The 21,887-nt window shown below is 38.6% G+C and overlaps 1 protein-coding gene across 4 annotated transcripts; it reads left to right on the top strand.

Moving 5' to 3' along the window:
• Positions 1-22: 22 nt before the first annotated feature.
• On the top strand, positions 23-20,409 carry DDIAS (DNA damage induced apoptosis suppressor). 4 transcript variants are annotated; one of them, XM_032641892.1, is made up of 7 exons: positions 53-114; positions 6,103-6,228; positions 7,105-7,151; positions 7,483-7,611; positions 14,570-14,731; positions 16,256-16,373; positions 17,499-20,409. In XM_032641892.1, exons 4-7 carry the CDS (start codon positions 7,499-7,501, stop codon positions 20,097-20,099), a joined length of 2,994 nt encoding a protein of 997 aa, XP_032497783.1. In that variant the 5' UTR covers positions 53-114; positions 6,103-6,228; positions 7,105-7,151; positions 7,483-7,498; the 3' UTR covers positions 20,100-20,409. The 4 variants fall into 4 exon arrangements, with proteins under 4 accessions (XP_032497784.1, XP_032497785.1, XP_032497783.1 ...); XM_032641893.1 differs by lacking the exon at positions 6,103-6,228 and having other exon boundaries at positions 23-114; XM_032641891.1 differs by lacking the exon at positions 53-114 and having other exon boundaries at positions 4,691-6,228; positions 17,499-20,403.
• Positions 20,410-21,887: the final 1,478 nt, after the last annotated feature.

The following is a 21,887-nucleotide window of genomic DNA, read 5'->3' as shown; positions in this document are numbered from 1 at the left end:
TCCGGCGGAAGGAAGCGCGGGAGATTCGATTGGAGGGCGCTCGTTTACCGCTGAGTCTTGCGGGTCTGCGTCACTGTGCTTCGCCCGGGCAAGGATCCCCGTCCTGTGCCTCAGGTGAGGAGCTGGGAGAGGAGGTTCTCGGGGAGCAAGGGCTGGAGACTCCTAACGAGACCCTTAACGTCGTTCTGAGTGGGACTCAGGGCATTCTATGTTGTTTTTTCAGGAGTCAGTCTCTTCTAGAAAAGAGCGGTTATGAGCGTAAAAGAGTAAGAAGGTCAATTATTTTAATTTGAGACAGTGCTGTTGCAGTCACTCACCTAGCTTTTGTATGTGCCATCAGGTGGACACGGGTGAGCGTCTGGAACCGGACATACAGGGAGGAAAAGGTGCTACTTGCGACTTTTGAGGTGCTCGGAGATAAGTAGGCAGCTGGCTTTTCCAAACTGCTTTGACGACCCAGAGGGAAAGTGCTTAACTGAGCAGTGTGCTTAAACCACAAACGTGAAAGTTTACTTTTGTTCTTTAAATTTTATTCAAGTATAGTTGATTTACAATGTTGTGTTGATTTCTTCTGTACAGCACAGTGATTCAGTTATACGCATATATTCTTTTTCATATTCTTTTCCATTATGGATTATCACAAGGTATTGAATATCGTTCCCTGTGCTGTACAGTAGGACCTTGTTGTTTATCCATTCTATATATAATAGTTTGCCTCTGCTAATCCCAAACTCGCAATCCTTTTCTCCCCTATTCCCCCTCCCCCTTGAGAAACTTGAAAGTTTTCTAGGTGCCTTTCTTATCTCTCACATCCAGAGCCAGTCATATTAGCCTCTTGAATATCTCAGATCCATACACTTCTCGCCACTTTTACTGTCATTACTTTGGTTCAGCACGACTACTACATAACTATGCCAGTAGCCTCCCAGCTGGTTCTCCTTTCAATCTTGTTAACATTTCAATCCAGACACCACCTTGGAGGCTGATAAAGCACAAATCTGATCTGGGCATGCCCCATTAAAAACCTTTCCTTCAGCCCCTCCTATTTGCCCTCAGGTTTAAGTCTAAACTTAACATGGTTCACAGGGTCCTTGTTGTCTTTCTGAGTTCCTCAAATGCACCATTATCCCTCACCTCCAGACCTCTTCTAAATCCCATCACCAACACAGCTAATTCTTACTCATTCCTTAGGTCTCAGTTTATGAAGCCTTCTAAGTTAAGAAGCCTTTCCTAACCCTGCAAGATTGGGTCACAAAGCACCCAGTAGTTAGTTACTCATTCTACAGATAGTTTTTAAATGCCTCCCTTCTCTGTTCCAAGAACTGCTAGGTACTAGGATTACAATTCCTGTTCTTTCTTTTTATTTTATTTTAATTTATTTATTTTTGGTTGCATTGGGTCTTCGTTGCTGCGCGCAGGCTTTCTCCAGTTGTGGGGAGTGGGGGCTACTCTTCGTTGCAGTGCACGGGCTTATTGCGGTGGCTTCTCTTGTTGTGGAGCACAGGCTCTAGGTGCGTGGGCTCAGTAGTTGTGGCGCACGGGCTTAGTTGCTCCACAGCATGTGGAATCTTCCCGGACCAGGGATCAAACCCATGTCCCCTTCATTGGCAGGCGGATTATTAACCACTATGCTACCAGGGAAGTCCAAGATTCCTGTTCTAATGGAACTTAAACCTTTTATGGGTGGACTTAAGAAGAGTAAAGCGGAATTTGTTTGATTTAGGTTGGTCTGAGAAGGCCTCTCTGAGGAGCTGACAGTTAAATTGAGGCCTAAAAGACAGCCATGCAACAGAAGAAAGGAAGAACATTCCAGAGTGAATAGGTTATGCCAAGACCTTAAAGCAGGAAAGAGCTTGGCATCTTAGTGTTCAAGAACCTAAAAAAAGACCAGTGTGGCTGGATCATGTTCAGAAAGAACAGTTTTATGAGATGAGTCCGGAGAAATGGTCAGGGACCAGATCACACAGTTAGGATTCTAATACAGCAGCATAAGCAGGAGATGATGGTGGTTTGGATTAAGCTGGTGGTAGAATATATTAGGGGAAGAGTGAATGACGGTTCTTATTTATTTATTTATTTATTTATTTTTGCTGCGTTGGGTCTTCGTTGCTTCGCGTGGGCTTTCTCTAGTTGCGGCGAGCAGGGGCTACTCTTTGTTGCGGTGCGCGGGCTTCTCATTGCAGTGGCTTCTCTTGTTGAGGAGCATGGACCCAAGAACATGCGGGCCTCAGTAGTTGTGGCACGTGGGCTCAGCAGTTGCAGCACACGGGCTCTAGAGTGCAGGCTCAGTAGTTGTGGCGCACGGGCTTAGTTGCTCCGCAGCATGTGAGATCTTCCTGGGCCAGGGCTCGAACCCGTGTCCCCTGCATTGGCAGGCGGATTCCTAACCACTGTGCCACCAGGGAAGTCCCAGAATGATGGTTTTTAGATGCGGAAATAGACTCAAGGGTATCAAAAAAGACTGATGAATGTGATGTGGGACTTGAGGGAAAGAAAGGAATGAAAGATGACTTGACTTCTGGGTATCTGGCTTGAATTACTAGTTGGAGGGTACTGCCATTTACTGAGATGGAGAAAATTACTATTAAAGAGGTTTGAAAGGAAACTAAGAATTCAGATTTTTTTTTTTTTTTTAGCCTATTAAGCCCTGAGATGACTATGAGATATCCAAATACATTTGGCTGTCAGATAAGCAGTTGAGATATGGAAGTCTGGAACTTACACATAATTGTGTACCTTTGTGTCACTTCGTTGGTAGTTCTACATTGTCTGTCTTAGCCAATAGATTATAAATTCTTTGAACACAGAGCCTGTTTTTTCTATCTTTAACCCTGTTCCCTTCCCCATCCCTAGAATGGTACTTTACCTATCATAAGTGCAGTGGACAAACTGTGCATTATACTCACTAAGATTTTCCTGGCTAATGTTTTTAAAATATTTTTCACCAGTATTTCTCCAAATAAAAGAGGTTTTGTCTGTTTTTTGCTTATTTAATTTTCTTATCTCCTGCCTGCCTCTCCCCTTTCCAGATTTTTCATGTTAACGTCAGAAAATCATTTCTCAGGGACTTGTTATGACTGCCTTTAGAAAATTAGACAAAGTATGTACCCTTCGAGGAGACCATTAGTTAGTTTTAATAAAGCAACTCAGAATACCCACCCTTTCCATAGCTGAGGACTCTGTCCTGTAAAATGTGAAACGGGAAATCTGAGAGCAACAAAGTGACAAAGATTTTCTTGCAAAGCAAGAACAATTTGGGAAGGAATGAAGAAAGGGAGAAGAGTTAGTCATATCTCCTTTTCTGTATGCCATTAGAAGTGGGGAGTCGTTTTTTAAAGGAGTGATTTCATCCTTTGGTCACAGTCTTGAAACAAATACAAATAGTTTGTGTGAAGCTTGAGCAAACAATGTAATGGACTAGAAAGACTGGTGAGCTACTCATCAGAAGGCATGAATTCCAGACCTGATGCTACCTGCTTCTTGACCTTTAATTAGTTATTTAATTTCTCTGAGTGGATCAGATAATCGTATAAGAGAGAGAACTAAAGCATTCAGAAGAATTTATGAGCCCAACCAGGCTATAAACTTCATTAAAATAGAATCCACATCTTACACTTCTCTTCACCACCCTCCCCATAGGCTAATTCACATTAAATACTTAATTAAATTTTTTCTCCATGATCTAACACTTAAGAAGAATTATTCTAGATTCTCTGGTCTAGCCCAATTATTTTGGATTTTCTAATCTAGTCCAAAGGAGGAAAAAACTGTATTAGTGTGTGTGCATATATGAGCGTGATTTTTTATAGGCTATTAAGGTACCTTCTAAAAACTTGGTAATGAGGGAATTAAGCTGAAAAGCCTTAATAGTAGTTTTCACGTGTAGGCAACATAAGCCTCATTTGGAAACTTGTGAGACGTGCAAATTCTCAGGCCCTCATTCCAGACTTAATGAAATCAGACTCTGACATTGGGGCCCATAAATCTGTGGTTTATCAGTCCCTCCAGGTCATTTTGATGCACACTAAAGTTTGAGAACCCAAAGCATCTCTAGTGTGAAAAGCGTGCATCACCTGTGTTAGCATGATTCCATTAAATATTTGCTTCACCTAATGCCCCTTCTTCAAGTAACTTTGTTTATAATTTAGCTTAATATGTTTTTTTTTTAACATCTAGTTTTATCCAAAAGAAGATATGGGCTTAAGATGAGTTCCTTCCTTGTGACAGTAATTTTTTGTGATAAATTAGTAAAGCATCTTGGATTATAGTTCATCTCCCATGGCTAGAAACAGAGAAAGCAAGTAGTCCAGAGTGTTCCATGTTAAATTAAAAATGCACTATAATATGTCCACCTGGACCCAGCATATTTTCATAAGCATAAGTCTATCAGAGTCTTCAGTCCTGGACATTGACTTGAGCAATCTCTGACCGTCAAAACAAAAGCCAACTGAGGTCCTAATTAATTCCCTAACATTTATACTTTTCTCCCTCTCTCTCCATCTCATTCTCCTGTTTCTACTTCTATATGTGAGAGATTAAGAGGACCCAAGGTTTTTATTATATTTATTGATTTTTCTAATTTAAAAAGTAATACATTTATAAAATATTTAAATAAGAAATATTTAGAAAATATTTAAAATGGAAATAAAAATCACCTTTAATCTGACAACTCTGAGAGAAAGTACTTTTTAAAAGAAGGTTATCTGTGTGCCTAACTATTCTCTTCCTCCCCATCCCCGCCAAGCTAAGACTAGATCAGTCCCCTTGTTGTATTTTCTCATGGTATTCTGTACTTTTTCTTTATAGAATTTTCCACTATTTCAGTTTTTTGGTGTGATTATTGGTCACTATAAGTCTAGTGACCAGGTAGGGACCTTGTATATTTTGTCCATCTCTTATATTATTCCCATCACCTGGTATTTATCAGCTGCACTATAAATGATTGATAAATAAGCAAATATATTGGACTTATTAAATTGGAATATGGTTTGTTGACTGTGATGGAACTGAAAGCAATGTAATGCAATATCACCATCCTTCCCAATAAAATCAAGAAGAAAGATAAATTGCAATAGATACCACATATGGAATTGTTCCTAAGTCTGTGATCATGTTTTCCTAACTTTAGTATTCGCTCATTCCTGATGCTTCATTCAGTTATCCATCGAACATTAATTCAACATACTTTAAGTCAGGCAGTAGAGAGAGAGGCAAAACAAACTAGATGACAAGAATCATAAGGAAATACTATGAAAATAACAAAAGGAATAACTAATAGTGACTGTCTAAAAGGATCTTATTGCATTTTTTTCACCAGCCAATGAATGGAAAGTCTTTTTGCCATTTGCTGGAATTTACCAAGTGAAACGCAAATAGTAAAAATACTTCAATGACCTTTTTCATTTCAGTTCTCAAATTTATTTATTTCTCCACTAGAGGGCAATAAACTCTTAAATAATGACAATTTAACCTTCCTTCCTTTAAAAATAACAGCAGTTAGTGCTTGCACAATTAATTTAGAAATTAATTCGCAAATATTTCTGCTTATATATGTTCTTCATTTATTGGTGACATGATAGACCAGGTCTCCGTGAAACTTTAAGATTAATGGGGGTAGAACCAACAGAAACAAGTAAGCATGTATCATCTGATATATAATTTTCATGATTGCATATATCATGAGCACGATTACTACCATGAAGGAGTAAAATGGGTGATATCATAGAAACCAAGAGGAAGGAAGTATTTACCTGAGATGAAATGGGGCTCTCTAAGGGGTAACATTAAAGATTGAAGGATGAGAATGAGCCAGCTGTTTGAAGTACTGAGGGAAGAGCATTTTAGACAAAGAGAAAGGTAAGCACAGAAGCCTAAGAAAGATTATTTGGTGTGTTTGAGGAGCAGAAAGAAGGCTAGCATGGCTTGAAGTGCAGTGATTAAGGGGGTGAGTGGTACAAGATGAGGTCAAGGAGGTGGGGCTAGATGAGCTAGGGCCTGACAGGCATTGTGAGGAACTGAGGCTTCATTCTAAACTGCAAGATTTTAATCAGGTAAAAGACGACATTTTCAGGAGGGAGTTTTGCCCTGTTTTATCTCTCCTAGCTCATAGGCAGGTGTACCACCTTGTTACACCCTACCCCAAACTGGATTTTAGAGGAAGTGTAGAGGGAGGATGCTTTTGCTGACATACATTCCATCATTTGTTGCATTGGCAAGAAGGAAGTTGAGGTAAGTAGCACTAAAAACAGCAGTGTTCTCTGGCCTTTTCTTTCTGCCTTTTCCTTGTATCCTGTATCACCTCCTCTACCTTGTCCTTAGAGATTGCCATGTAGCCTAACGTGACAGCCAAATCTAGGAAGACATACCTGCTTTTGGTAGAACCTTATTAGTCATGTATACCTAAGGGTTCAAAAACAAGGATAACAACAAGAATTAAGCAGAGTTAGATTTTTTTTTCTATGCCCACTTTAATAACATAGATCGGTGATTTATGTAAATCCATTTATCTATAATCTTTGTACATTTCCTTAGGTGGCAAGATTTTATTTTCACAGGAATATTTTGATTGGTCGACAGGATTAGTAACATTTTAAGATACCCATTCCATAATCACATTTCTAAATTTGTGATCATCCCCAGGAGGAGCTATACCTAAAAGATTCTTTTATGATTTTGAAACTGATGACTTACACTTTGTCAAAATTTGCTGATGCCAGTCTCAGAAACAGTTTCACCCATTTGCAGAAATTGAAAGTTTTTGCCATGTGTTTACAAATTTATTGGTATAGCTTTATCTTGAACATGTACAGAGATTTTTATTTCAGAGCATTTATATTATGCTATAAATAAGCTAATCAATTTAAAAAATGTTGATAAACCAACATTTGAGTTTTTAAAAGGAAAGTATAAAAGAGGCAAACTGCTATTTTATTGTTTTACTTCTCTGACGTGTTTTATACAAGGCTCATAAAGCACTTTGAACTCTCATTTGACCATGCAACATTTTAATTTTTCTATCTGTACACTCTAAATTGTCTTTTTTTTCCTCTTCAAGCTGTGTAGAAATGTACATACTGAAATCTAATGAAGTGATTTTTTTTCCAGCTGAAAAGAACTACTTCCCACCAATTTCGTTTCTTTTAAACATTCTTGTAAGTTCATTTAAGTTCTTTTCTATTAATAGTGGAAACAAGTTCTATATAGCTCTTCTTATAAAGATGTTGAAAGAAATTAAATGATACCTTTCTTGAATTACTGGGGTGGAGCATTTATTCAAAAACAGAATATTTGCTTGAACTACTCTGTTTTAAATCTTATTTTCTTAATTAAACAAAAAAAAATTAGTTTTCCAATACACTAACATTTACTACAAAAAAAAATCTATTGACTTTGCAGTGAAGTTTAAGTGATTTTCCTAAGAAATGAATTACACACATGCAATTAAAGATTTGCCATTCATCCCATGGTTATTTTGTTTTGCAGACCACAGTGAGGACACATGAATAGAAGAAGAAAATTTCTTCTTGCCTCAGTTCTTGCTCTCCAGAATTCTAGTTTTATATATCCTTCATGTCAAAAGTGCTTCTCTCGGATACTCCTGGTCTCCAAAAGGTAAAAATAAAGCCTGAAAGTGTGAGAAAGAAAATGCAAGTGTACACTGTAGATTTCCTATGGCTCAAAGGCAAGTAAGGATTAAATTTGTATCAGGACTTAAGATTCTCTTAGATTGGTTCTTCTGTAAATCCTGGAATAGAATTGGCTGGTAATCCTCTATTACTAGAGGGATGTTTCAGATTATCTCCAAGTCTTTACTAAGTACCTGCTTCAGAGAAGAAAACTAATTTCTCAGAGAGGAAGTCACGAGCCTGATGCAAAAACTTAGTACACTTCTGGGATATCCCTGGAAATAGTGTAGGGGTTTTTTGTTTGTTCATTGTTTGCTTATTTTTATATAATCTCCAGATTATTTTTTAATAAATGAATAAACTCCCTGAGAACAGGGACTTTGTTATTGTAATCTCTGTATCCTTCAGCACCTGTGCTTGGCACATAATACTTTATTATGGTGCCCAGATTCAGGCCAACTAGACCTGAGAGCCTGGGATTCTTCTCTGATCTTTATAGAGTACAGGTGAGAGGTTAGGGTTGGAGTTCCTTAAGAATACATTCTCTCTTCCTAGGGGTGAGAATAAGAATATCTAGTAAGTACCTAGTAGTATGTAAGTAGAGTAGTAGACCAGCAATATGCTTAACTAGTCTTTTTGTCTAGTTGGCATTGTATGGGGAGGAATTGACAGTTCCAACCCACACCTGGACTCTAAGTCATCCTTCCAGTAGTTTTCACTATTTCTTTATTAAGCTATTCTTTCAAGTACTCATTTGTAAACTGAGAGAAAGAACCTATTTGTGTTATTCATCATTAAATCCTCAGCATTCAGCCTATGGTTTAGTTCATAGAAAATACACAATAAATGTTAAATGAATGAATAAATGACAATGTGATAGTGTCTAGGTTGTCTTCGATCTAGACTTAGCTTCACTCATTTTCAGGTTCCTACCTATTTTCTGAAAAAACTAAAACCCAGGGACTGTTTTCCTTTAGGACCTATTCTTAGAAGCAGTGTGGTAAAATGGAACGATTTCAAGCTTCGGAAAACACAACAGCGTTGTAGATAGGCTCTGACGCTTGATAGTTGTATGATCTTGGGCAAGTATACTTTACCTATTGCATTATATCCTGGTGATTAAAAAGCACAGTTCTCTGGAGCCAGACTGCTTGGGTTCAACTCTCAACCCTGCCACTTAAAGCTGTGTAGCCTTGGGCAAGTCACTTAAATTATCTGGATCTCAAAATGGGGAAACTAATAATATCTGCTTCATAGGATTGTTGTGAATTAATAAATGCTTCAAACATTGTGTGATACATAATTAGTAATATATAAATGTGAAGCATTTTTAAAACTGAGTTTTTTTCCCCCAAGTCATTTCTTTTAAAGATAATCTATAACAACCATTTAGGTTGAACAATACTGCCATTTTTACCTCTTTAGACTGGTAATAACAATAGATAACATTAATGAATGTTTACTATATGCTACACATGGTACTAGGAGCTTTGTAAGCATTATATCTTTTAATACAACAGCCCTGTGAGGCGATGCTACTGTTAATGCCACCTTTCAAAGGAGAAAACTAAAGCTTAGAAAAGTAAAATAACTTGCCCCAAATCACAAAGCCAGATAGTTAGTGGCAGAAACATATTCAAGCCTAAACAGTCTGACTGCTATCTAGATCCATAATTACTATATTACCTCTAAATTGGCAGTGAAATTTGTATCCAGAATGATACCTCCACCTCTCTTTCCCAGAGTTTAAGATGCCCCCAGAAAACTGAGCTCTAATTGGACCATTTAGTCACATAAAATCCACAGCACTTTGTCCTTGCCTGTGGAAATGTAGTCCACAAAAATAGCCTCTCCTCTACAGATATTACATTAACAGTGCTACACAAAGTCTATTCCCATAATTTCCAGTGCTTATCTTTTCTACTGTTATCTCTGCTTTCCTTTTTTCTTACCTGGAGTCAGTTGTAAGCCAGCACAGGAAACAGAAATTCCTCACTGCTGCAGCACAGCAAGTTTATGACAGAGGAATTCCACACTGTAGCCTTTGCAGAAGATTTTAGAGACAGTGAAGAGCAAAAAGACTGCTCCCTAAAGGTTTTTCATTGAACCCCAAATCCTTAGAGACAACCACCATAATACGTTTTGTGTTTATGGGATTAACTTTTTTCTCTTGTTAACCTCCAAGATTAGAGCAGTGGTGGTTTTCAAATTACTGTTCTGCAGAGCCTTAGGGTTCTATGCTTCTAGAAGGAGATAGGATTAGAGAAGTAATAGTGGATTGTGCTGACTATTAGGTAGGGCTTTAGGGCCCCACTTTAGTTTCAACAACAGCTCCATTCTCAGCCTTGAATTAGGGTTCCAAATTAGATTTCTTTTCAAAAAAGATTCCATGACATAGATAAAGATACAGATAAAGAAATAAAAATGGGGCTTCCCTGGTGGCGCAGTGGTTGAGAGTCCGCCTGCCGATGCAGGGGACATGGGTTCGTGCCCCGGTCTGGGAAGATCCCATATGCCGCAGAGCGGCTGGGCCCGTGAGCCATGGCCGCTGAGCCTGCGCGTCCGGAGCCTGTGCTCCGCAAGGGGAGAGGCTGCAACAGTGAGAGGCCCGCGTACCGCCAAAAAAAAAAAAAAAAGAAATAAAAATGTAAAAACTATATGTACAGTTGACCCTTGAACAACACGGGGCGCCAACCCTCTACACAGTATAACTTATAGTTGGCCCTCCATATGTGCAGTTCCTCCATTTATGCAGATCCTCCATACCTGTGGTTCCTCCATATGCACAGTTCCACATCCAAGAATTCAACCAACCACAGAATATATAGTACTATATAGTATTTACTCTTGAAAAGATCCATGTATAAGTGAACCTGTTACAGTTCAGACCTGTGTTGTTCAAGGGTCAGCTGTATAAAAGTTATATCATATTCATATATATGTGAATATGTATATATACATATGTACACATTTGTGTATGTGAATATGGTAATCTCATATGAAGGAATAAACATACATATATATGTATATATATATATATGATTTTATATATGTATGGGGGAGGTGTATGTACTCCCAAAAATTATGAGCAAGAAAGGGGACTCATTTGTCCATGTAAGCAATCCGGCCAGCCCAAACATGTAAGTTGCCCTTCTGATTCACTTAACGGGACCCATTATCCCTTTGGTCTAGAAATCTGTCTCTGCACTAAGAGCTTTCTTTTCCTATGTTATTTTTAAATATTTTTCATTACCTTTACCTGTGAAATATGTAAAATATTGTGTGTTATGGTTATGTGTGCAGTTTTCTGGGAGAGAAGAGAGTCCATTGCTTTCATCAGATTTTCAAAGGGTTACTAATCTCATCAATTTTTCTACTTTTCTCATCAATTTTTCTACTTTTCTCTAAATATAAGTACACTAACCTAGAAAAATAAATGAATGAAAGAATGTTTTAACTGGTATCAAACAAAAAAGGTAGCAAATACAAGTATTATTTTAGATAGATCCTTTCAGAGGCTTCTTGGGGTCAAAACTTTTCATAATAATTCTAAGGCATAATTTGCCTTTTCACTCTCATTCTCGTAAAAGTGCATAGTGAAATTTTCCAGAGGCTCCATGACATGTGATATCACAGCAGAGTGAGCAGAGAAGGAGGTATGAGAATCCAGCTGTCTATTAAGACAGACATTAAACAGGTTTGCAAAATATAAAGCAATGCCACTCTCTTCTCACTGATTTATTTTGGAACACATAGTTATTTTTTGTAAAAATATGTTCTTTTTGTTTATGCAATGGATCTATTTTTTAAGGTATTAATAAATATTTTTTAGAATTCTCACTTGCATTTAACTTCTCATTTTCAATTGGAAATATAGATAGATATTACCCACATAAGCAAAAGCTCTTTGGTATTCTCAATAATTTTTAGGAGTATAAAGGGTCCCTGAGACCAAATATGTTTGAAAACTGCTATTCCATAACAAATGACATTTTGGAAATAGGGGTGCCTCTAGAAGTTAAATCAGAGGACTGTGATTTCAATGTGTTGTCTCTACCCTTGCTTCTCAAAATGTGGTCTGAGGAATGGCTGCATCAGCATCACCTGGGAGCTTGTTAGAAATGCAGAATCTTGGGCCTTGTTCCAGACTTAGTGAATCAGGATCTTCATTTTAAGAAGATCCCTAGGTGATTGGTATGCATACTGAAGTTTGAAAAGCTGTGATCTGTATTACTCCATACTAACATTTATTTCAATTCAGACTTATTCCCAAAAGGATTAAAGGAAACTACATAAATATCTTCATTTTATATATAACATAAAAGTATAAATAATTTAGTGTATATATGCATTAATGCTAATAATGCATTAATACTAGTCTTTCTTAGGCTATCATTGATACTCTGTATTTGTAAGATAGTTCATTATTAACCATACTGTTCTTATAGTTATACAAGAAAAAACTCCAGGCAAGGAATCCAAAGCCTTGGATTTGGTCATAAAAATCACTAACTTTGTCACATTGGGCAAAAATTCACCCAATTTCCCAGTTTGTGAATGGGAGTAAATGCCTTGTTTATGTATCAGAAGGAAATAATGTATGTTGAAAACATTTGTAAACTGTAAAACACTCATGCACATTAATTGTAAGATTTGCTAAGAATTTTACATTAGATCTGAATGCATTATTAGTACATAATTTTTAAAGAAGTTCTAATATATATTTAAAACACTTAATTCATTTCACTAGAGCTTGGTACTAATGAGGTTTTATGCCCCGGTAAGTCGATTACCTTCACTTCCTTCTATGGCCAGACTACAACACAAACTCCAGCCAATTTGGTTAAGATTATATGAATGGATTGGCACAGAGCCATCATCAGTGTGGAAAAACAAATTAATAATTAGCACAGATGTAATGATGATGAATCAGTAACTTCTTTTTTTTATTTATTGTTTTTATTTTTTTGGCTGCGTTGGGTCTTAATTGCTGCGCACGGGCTTTCTCTAGTTGCAGCAAGCAGGGGCTACACGGGCTTCTCATTGTGGTGGTTTCTCTTGTTGTGGAGCATAGACTCTAGGTGCGCAGGCTTCAGTAGTTGTGGCATGCGGGCTCAGTGGTTGTGGTTTGCAGGCTCTAGAGCACAGGCTCAGCAGTCGTGGCGCACGGGCTTAGTTGCTCTGTGGCATGTGGGATCTTCCCGGACCAGGGCTCGAACCCGTGTCCCCTGCATTGGCAGGCGGATTCTTAACCACTGCACCACCAGGGGAGCCCCAGTAACTTCTTATATGAAGGATCAACCTTTGTTCAAAAGAGTCACCTTGTGAGCCATGGAATTCAGGCTCCCCCTAGTGGCTGTCTGGCAGCAATCAAATTTATACAACTGTCTCTAACATTTTCTATTCACATTTTTAAGCCAGATCATTAGCGACATGAAGAAAAAACAGTTCTAGGATTAACCATTACCATAAGATGTTTTAAGGGGTCAATTTGTTAAATTAAGAATGTGAAAAATGGATAGCAGAGTTCTAAGATATTGCAAACAACTAGAAAAGAGGGGAAGCATAAGGAGAAGTGACGGTAACCATCACAATACTTAATATAATTATGAGGGAGAAGCAGACTAAACACATTAATTTAACAAGATCTGTACTAGATTCTTTTTTTACTTTCTTTTCTTATACTTTGTCTCATTTTATCCTTCTTCAACCCTGGATTTCACAGATGAGGAAATCTAAATTTAAGGGATTTAGTATTTATCCCAAGACCAGACTGCTAGTACCTAACAGTAGTGTTATACTTGACACACAGCAGTTTTGTTTTGTTTTTTTATAAATTTATTTATTTATTTTTATTTTTGGCTGTGTTGGGTCTTCATTGCTGTGCGTGGGCTTTTCTCTAGTTGTGGCGAGCGGGGGCTACTCTTCATTGCAGTACACGGGCTTCTCATTGCGGTGGCTTCTCTTGTTGCAGAGCACAGCCTCTAGGCCTGCAGGCTTCAGTAGCTGTGGCTCGCAGGCTCTAGAGCACAGGCTCAGTAGTTGTGGCACACGAGCTTAGTTGCTCCACGGTAAAGGGATCTTCCCAGACCAGGTGTCGAACCCGTGTCCCCTGCATTGGCAGGCGGATTCTTAACCACCGTGCCACCAGGGAAGCCCATACACAGTAATTTTTGATGAGAAAGGCTTTGGCAAAAAAAAAAAAAAAAAACAGTGTTTGATAGAATTCAAACTTGAAAAAAAGAAAATCAACTAATGTCTAAACATGACCTAGGCCATCTTCACTATTAAACATGAACCCCCCCCCAAAAAAAAGAATGCCTTTGGCCATAATTGCATAATTGCCTTACAAACAAGTTAAACAAGATGTTTTGTACCTAGTTTTTGTAATCTAATAAATTCTTAGCATATTTCAATGAACTAAATTAAAGAAAGTAAAGTTATTCTTATAATAGTGAGAAAAATATGACTAGGTACTTTGTGTATAAATATTTATTAAATGTTTCGAGATTATTCATTGTCCTTTTAACAGAAGATAGACTCAGGTCTTCTGTTGGTGTGGTGCTCACTTCATTATATCTAGTTTGCCCCCACTCCCAACCTCAGACTATAATATGCCTCATTTGTTAATGATGATTTAGCTACCCAGTAACAACCAACCAGCCACCCTCCCTCCCCACACCCCTCTCTCTCCCCATACACGCACACACAGTTTTCCTTCAATTTCTATCAATTTGGTGCTACTTAATTTAAATCAGTAAAGTAACTGTTATGAATAGAGAAAATTCAAAAGAGGTTGATCTGAAATCGTTTAAGAAGGATGTAACTTGTACATTTTGTACATAAAATATTATTTTTAATCTTTACTTTTCCAGATTTGTTTTACGTCATATTAAAAAAAAGTAAGTGAACGTCTCTATGCTTTTTTTCCTCCACTTTTCCAGGTCTAATTGTCCAAAATGTGGCTCTACTGGTGAAGCTGAAAATGCCAGTTACAGATATAAGCTTGCCTTAAAAGTTGCAGAATCAAACAAATTATTTGGTATTACTGTATTTGGAAGCTGCTTAGATGCATTTTTTGGTCTTACAGCCACTGGTTTGCACAGGTAAGAATATTTAAAGCATTCTTTTTCCTAGCTAGTACTTCAGTACATCAGTAGAATTTGAAGACATGTGGGGGTTTTTTGTTTTTTTTGTTTTATTTATTTTTGGCTGTGCGGGGTCTTTGTTGCTGCTCGTGGACTTTCTCTAGTTGTGGTGAGCGGGGGCTACTCTTCGTGGCAGCATGCGGGCTTCTCACTGTGGTGGCTTCTCTCTTGTTACGGAGCACAGGCTCTAGGCACACGGGATTCAGTAGTTGTGGCGCGCGGGCTTCAGTAGTTGTGGCTCGCGGGCTCTAGAGCGCAGGCTCAATAGTTGTGGCGCACGGGCTTAGTTGCTCCGCGGTAGAGGGATCTTCCCGGACCAGGTCTCGAACCCGTGTCCCCTGCATTGGCAGGCGGATTCTTAACCACTGCACCACCAGGGAAGCCCCCGAAGATATGTGTTTTTAAGGTAATATGCATTTAGTAAAAACAGATGATCGCTTGACCTTACATCATCAGTTCATTTAAAAGATAATCAAGTGAGAAATAGAAAGATGTTTATTTACTGAATACCTATTGTGATGATGTTAAACCATGCTCCAACCAAACTGTAATTAGACTATTAAATTACAAAACTCTAATGCAAGTTAGAGAAATATATAATAAGAAAGTAGGGCTTCCCTGGTGGCACAGTGGTTGGGAGTCCGCCTGCCGATGCGGGGGGCGCGGGTTCGTGCCCCGGTCTGGGAGGATCCCACATGCCGTGGAGCGGCTGGGCCTGTGGGCCATGGCCGCTGGGCCTGTGCGTCCGGAGCCTGTGCTCCGTGACGGGAGAGGCCACAGTGGTGAGAGGCCCGCGTACCGCAAAAAAGAAAAAAGAAAAAAAGAAAGTAAAATTGTTTCAAACTGAAGGATTTTTCAGATCAAGTGGCTAAGGTCTCTTGAGGTGGAAGAAGCTATTTGAAGGAATATTTGCATATCAGAAATTGAATTTTGTCATTTATTTCATTTACATTGCAAGTTCATCTGCATAGTTTGACCTGTTAAGATGTTCTGAGAATGTAAGGATATATGTAAGCAACTGAAGCTTTTTCTCCCCTTCAATCTTCTGCCCTTCCCCCCTAATACTTAACAGAGGAAATCTCTGTTCATCTCCTTATAGTTGAGAGCAAAGTGATTTGAAAAAAGGGAGGGCCAAGTGACCACAGCCAGGATTGCCAGCGACAAGGAAAGACTTCCCCCTCTGCTTTGAGGAGAAGGGTTAAAGATCCCAGCACTACTCCCACTGACACTTTTAGAATAATTGCTGGGCCTGATTACTAGGCAGGCATCTACTTTATTCACACTTGATCAGTTGTTTTTGTCTTTCTAGGCTGTAAGAACCTAGAGGGAACAAAATGCGTAGCTCTTAAAGTCACTTTTTTTTCCCCCTATATGTAACTCAAAAGTTTCATGCTGTATTTTCAAACTAATTGTGTCTTCTTTGTGCAGAGTTTAAATTTCGAAGCTTATCTCTTCCCATTTTTTATTTTCTTTCCAATCAAGGTACATTCAAGATCGTAATGAAATTCCAGAAACACTGGACAGTGCTGCAACTCAGACCCTATTAACTAAAGCAGTTGAAACTTGCTTTGTTGGACAAAGCTTTATTTTTGGAGTGACGGTAATTGAGACTAGCTTTCTTTTTATTATTATGCTAACATTTCCATTGTAATGAAATGATTTTAATTTTCTAAATAGTTTTTAGGAGTCGTAAGTGTGAGAGCCTGTGGAAGCACTTTAAGCTTTGTAAAAATAGGCTATAGGTGATCTGTTAAAATACCATGTATGACAACTTCCTCTTTCAAAAGTTAGAAGAGCCCAATTCAAATGCATTTGGAACTTTAAAAATCTAAATTTATTATAAATTCACAAGTGTTAGATATTTTGTTTTGATATTTGGTATTTACTGTACCCTCTAAATTCAGTTCAGGTTCTGTAGTAAAACTTTCGTCAACTCTAGCTTTTTAATCTTATCTATAAAAGGAGAAAGAGGGAACTAGCCTTGAAGGCAAAGTAACTGAGTGTTGATCACTGTAAGAACAGGTTAGGAAGGATCATCTTAAATAATTATAAAAGTGACTATAGAAAAAGTCCAGAGAATGTGCTGACTGAAGGAGTAATCGTTTTCTGTCTCTTGTATGCTAAAGGGAACAAATCAGTATTTTGCCTACACTGCAGTCAGGGTTTTAAAAAGCAGAATGTAGCACTTCACAGCTGAACAGTGAGAAAACCCAAAGGGAAGATGAAACCAGAAGCTACAGAGATTTTCTTTCTTAAAATCTCAGATGGCTCTTTTTCTTCTTCTTTTTTTTTTAAAGTGAGAACATTCCTTTAAACACTGGAAGCTTATGGAAGCTAATGAGAAATATAATAGTAGTTACCATTTATTGAGCAACTACTATTTGCTAAGCACTATAGTTTTTTTTGTGTTATTGCTAATACAGTAATCCTGCATTTTTATCCTTATTTTATAAATGAGAAAACTAAGACTCCTAATAACTTGTCCGAAGTCCCAACACTAGGAAATTTTAGAACCAAAATTTAAAGACAAGTCTCTTTACTCCAAGGTTTACTTCCCCATAATTTCAGTTCCTCTAGCGTTAAACCCTATAACACTAGAGGAATTGAAATTACAGGGGTGGGGGTTATAGTTGCATCTGTTTTTAACCTTTTAAATCCCTGTTTCACATTTGAGTCAAAGGAAGAAAATATTATTCTGATTTAAATTCATTTACTTCTTTCACAGAATTTTGAAAGCCAACATCGACAAGGTTCAGGTTCCAGTAACCTCTTAGAGCAGTGTTCAGACCACAAGAGAGAAGTTAAAGCGCTAGTAGCTTGCCAGATTGTTCTACCAGACCCAGGTGTCGTAGGCTTCACTGTCATTGACTATTTCCATCGGCTTTTGCAGCTTTCTGATATCAGGAAACTTCACTGTGGCTCCCAGGCACCTAATAGCCACCTACTTGCTTTAGAAAATTCAAATAGCGATGTCAGCAGCATATGTGGCCCTGACAGCAGTTCTTGTTGTTTTGAGTCCCATGGCAGCGATGATTTTTCAGGATTCTGGCAGCTGTCACTTGAACTCACTTCCGTTGTTTCACAACTAACAGATGATGATGATTTTTCAGCTTCAGAACAAAGCGAGGCCATTGATACTCTTCACCAGAACAGAATGTGCATCTCCTCTACAGAGGCCACTGGTTCCAATAGCTGCCGTGATACCATTCAGGGTTTATGGAGCCCTGTTTCTTATATGGATCAAAAGAGTGCAGCACAAAAGCTGGGTGAAGAACTTGGCTTACAAGCTAATCAGCCAAGTGCGGTTCATAGCAATCATCATGAAATTGGAGTTCCTGGTTCTAATTTATTCCCTTTGAAAGTGCAAGAGCCCCTTGAGCCAAGTAATACAAAATCCTTCCACAGTGCAGTGGAAGTTAAAAATATATATTCCCAGCGTGAGCTAACATGTCACCAGTATCATGATGTAGATACCCCCGCTAGCTTTCAGGAGAGATCTATGTGTTGTCTACCTTCATCACTCAGACTTGAAGAGATAGCTGGGGGTTCTCAGGACTGTGACCCTGAGATCTGGGCTGACCTTCCACTCTCTGAAAGCCTAAACAAATTTCTGGCAGCTATCGAAAGTGAGATTGCTATAACCCAGACAGATGGCAGTAGCAGGAAATGTCATCTAGATAATGACGTCAGTAAATTACATGCAGACCACAGCAGGTTATCCGTGACTCCACAGAGAACTACTAGATCCTTGCATGCACCACCTATAGGCTTAAGATCACCACAAGCAACAGTCAAAGCAAACTCCAGCAAAAATAACTTCCTTTCCAACTGTGAAGCAAATCCAAGTCCTAGCGTTCATAAAGAGTCACAACCAGAGAACACAGCAGAGACTATCTCAAGTAGTAGTGAAAGAGGCATTTCTGAAAATCTTCTACCAAATGTTTATCTCTCAGTTCTGTTTCCATCTTCAAAAGGCTCAGGCACAACAGTTACTCTTAAGTCTACCAGAATTCCACCACCACATGAGGCTGAAATTTCACTTAAGCACGATACTTCAGAGACTGACCATTCTTGTCTCAATAGCAAATATTTTAATGGATGTGGAGAAAAATCACTATCCGAAATGAGTGAAAAGTTGACAACTTTGAGTTCTAGGAGGTATAATGATGTTTCCAACCTTCACAACTTAGAAAATAAACAATACTGTAGGCGGCCAAAGAACCAGGGTGACAGTTCAACAATTTGCAGGAAACTCACATATCCTTTAGAAGCTCTTTGCAGTATGCCAAATAGAAGTACGAATGCATTGAAAGAAATGTCTTATGAGCACACTGGTAATAACCTAACAGCAAACTGTTCTGCTGGTCATGAAGGTGGCTACAATGCTTCTGCTGATCTCTTTGATGATAGTCCTAAAGAAATGGACATGGCAACAGAAGTGACCAAAAAGTCACAGGATATTTTGTTACAGTGGGGAAAGTCTTTGGCAGAAAGTCATCATACAGAATCTGATTTTTCATTGAGATCATTCTCTGAAAACTCCAGCCAGTCTTCACAAAAATTATCCTTGCAAAACACATCTGCCTCTCTGTATCTAAAAACATGTCCCTCTCCACCTCATTTTCAGTCAGATTCAGAATATGATTTTGAAGATAGCCAAGACTTTGTTCCATGTTCACAGTCAACTCCAGTTATAGGATTCCACCAAACTAGAATTCATGGAATGACAGGAGCTTTCAAAAAATTGCCTGCCTTTTATTTGGACCTTGATGCTAACTATAAAAAGACAAGGATTTCCACTGTAAATGATGCACAGCAAACCACCCCAAGCTGTCCAAAAAATATAAAGACAACCAGCCAGAAATCCAGAAGCCCTACTATATCTAGTATTACACAACCAGAGATCTCCAACAACTGTCCTGTTACTAAGTACCTTGAAACTGATGTTGATGAATGGGTCCCTCCTACCACACAAAAAGTATTTCCTTCAGAAATGCTTGGATTCCAGGCCATGGGTCTAAGGAAATGCCCAGCTGCTTATAATTCTCCTGATCAAAAAGAGTTACCAAGAAAAAAACTGAAATATGTCAAACAAAGAACTGATAAATGCTTAATTAAGAAAAAGTTAAATTTGAAGAATATGCTTACAGCAGCAGAACAGAAATCTCCTGACTATAACAGTACAGGGTTAGGCTGGATTTTCAAGGAGTCGGTTTTGGGACTTGCTTCCCATTCAGAAGTCAAATGTTGCCTTCCATTTTCAGAAGGTTGGTCACCTTCAGTGCCTGAAACTAAAAGTGCTTGGTCTCCTGAATTGTTCTCATAAAATGTCACCTGAACCCAATTTCTGAGCTTTTAAAGGTAAGTCTGTTTGGAAACTCTTGCATCCAGTGTCATGGAAAACATTCTTACCATTTTGAACACTTGAAGAGAAGCAAATAGAAAAGAGGTGCTGTTGTGCCTTTTTATATGGGGGGAAGCCATTGTTCTTCCCAGTGATTTATCCAGAGTACTCTGATTTCAGATAATTTGGCACTTTATCTTATAGATTGTACTTATGTAATATTGTCAGTTTTGCTTATTGAAAGTATTTGTTAAAATCACACATACATTCAGAAATAAAGCCTTTGCAAACCAAAACTTAAAGTCTTTCTTAATTGTTCAGCTTAGATCAGAAAATGTCTACCATGTATTAAGCCAACTACTGTTCTGAGTTTGTGATACAAAGCTACAACGCCACTGATCTTAAAAGATTTTAGTCTACTGGGTAAGACAGAAATACAACAGACAATTTCAATACAATGCAGTAAATGCGATGATAGAAGTTTTTAACGGATATTAAATTTATGTTGCTCTGGGAGCATGGCAGAGAATCAGTTAACCCAGCAGCATCTATGGGCTGGGGATAAGAAGAAAGGTCAATAAAAACTTACAGTTTAGAGGTAAATGTGTAACTGTCACTATTTTATCCAGTAATTATTTGTTGAATGCTTACTACATGCCAGGCACTATGCTAGGTGCTGGGAATTCAAAAATGAAAGTCAAGCTCTTACCTCAGAAACTCATGGTCTAGAAGAGTAAACAGGTCTCTGATAGGGAGATAAGCTCGAAGGGCTAATAAGGAGCAAAAATGAAGAATAGTTTCTAGACATTCACGTCCTTAGCAGCACCTCAGCTGCACCCTGTAAAATCTTTGTGCGTCTCTGGTCAGCTCCCTTTGCCATTCCCCACAGCAACTATTCCAAATCTTCACCATTCTTCGTGCCACCGACCTACCTACTCTTGCCTCATACTTCATGGAGATCACCTGTATTCCCTTACCTTCCCACACCCATACTTACCCACTTGTCTCTATCGACTCACCCACAACTCTTCTTCCTCTAACCTCAGAAATAATGCACACCTCCTATTTAGTGCTCATCTTTCTTTTTGGGCTGTTGATCCATTATACCCATCTTTATCGTCTTGCTCTACTGGCTCTCTCCCCTTCCCCCACTTTTAATTTTGAAAACTTGCAAAAAAAAATGTTGAAAGAATGACACAATGATACAGCATCTATACATACGACCTAGATTCAATCATTTAACATTTTGCCTTTTGTGTATGGGTGTATTTTTTCCATTGTATCTATAGATATATATAGTTGTTTCTGCTGAACCTTTTTTTTTTTTAATTAGCTTATTTATTTTTGGCTGCATTCGGTCTTCATTGCTGTACACGAGCTTTCTCTAGTTGCGGCGAGCGGGGGCTTCTCTCCATTGCAGTGCACGGGCTTCTCATTGTGGTGGCTTCTCTTTTTGCGGAGCACAGGCTCTAGGCATGTGGGCTTCAGTAGTTGTGGCACACGGGCTCAGTAGTTGTGGCTCACGGGCTCTAGAGCTCAGGCTCAGTAGTTGTGGCATGTGGCTTAGTTGCTCCGTGGCATGTGGGATCTTCCCGGACCAGGGCTCGAACCTGTTACCCCTGCATTGGCAGGAAGATTCTTAACCACTGCGCCACCAGGGAAGTCCTTTGCTGAACCTTTTTAAGGTAAGCTGCAGATATGACATTTTACCTTGAAATACTTCAACATGAGTTTTCTTAAGGTAAGGACTTTCTTCTACATAATTATTGA

This window comes from Phocoena sinus, chromosome 8 (assembly GCF_008692025.1).
Source record: "Phocoena sinus isolate mPhoSin1 chromosome 8, mPhoSin1.pri, whole genome shotgun sequence".
In the NCBI taxonomy this organism is placed as follows: domain Eukaryota; kingdom Metazoa; phylum Chordata; class Mammalia; order Artiodactyla; family Phocoenidae; genus Phocoena; species Phocoena sinus.
This window is presented reverse-complemented; position numbering and strand designations above follow the sequence as displayed.

Bases quoted from the DNA above. Each gene is read 5' to 3' on its own strand.
- DDIAS (XM_032641893.1), top strand. From the start codon at position 7,499: ATGAATAGAAGAAGAAAATTTCTTCTTGCCTCAGTTCTTGCTCTCCAG. The intron at 14,732-16,255 runs GTAAGAATATTT...TTTCCAATCAAG, and splicing joins ACAGCCACTGGTTTGCACAG to GTACATTCAAGATCGTAATG. The intron at 16,374-17,498 runs GTAATTGAGACT...CTTCTTTCACAG, and splicing joins GCTTTATTTTTGGAGTGACG to AATTTTGAAAGCCAACATCG.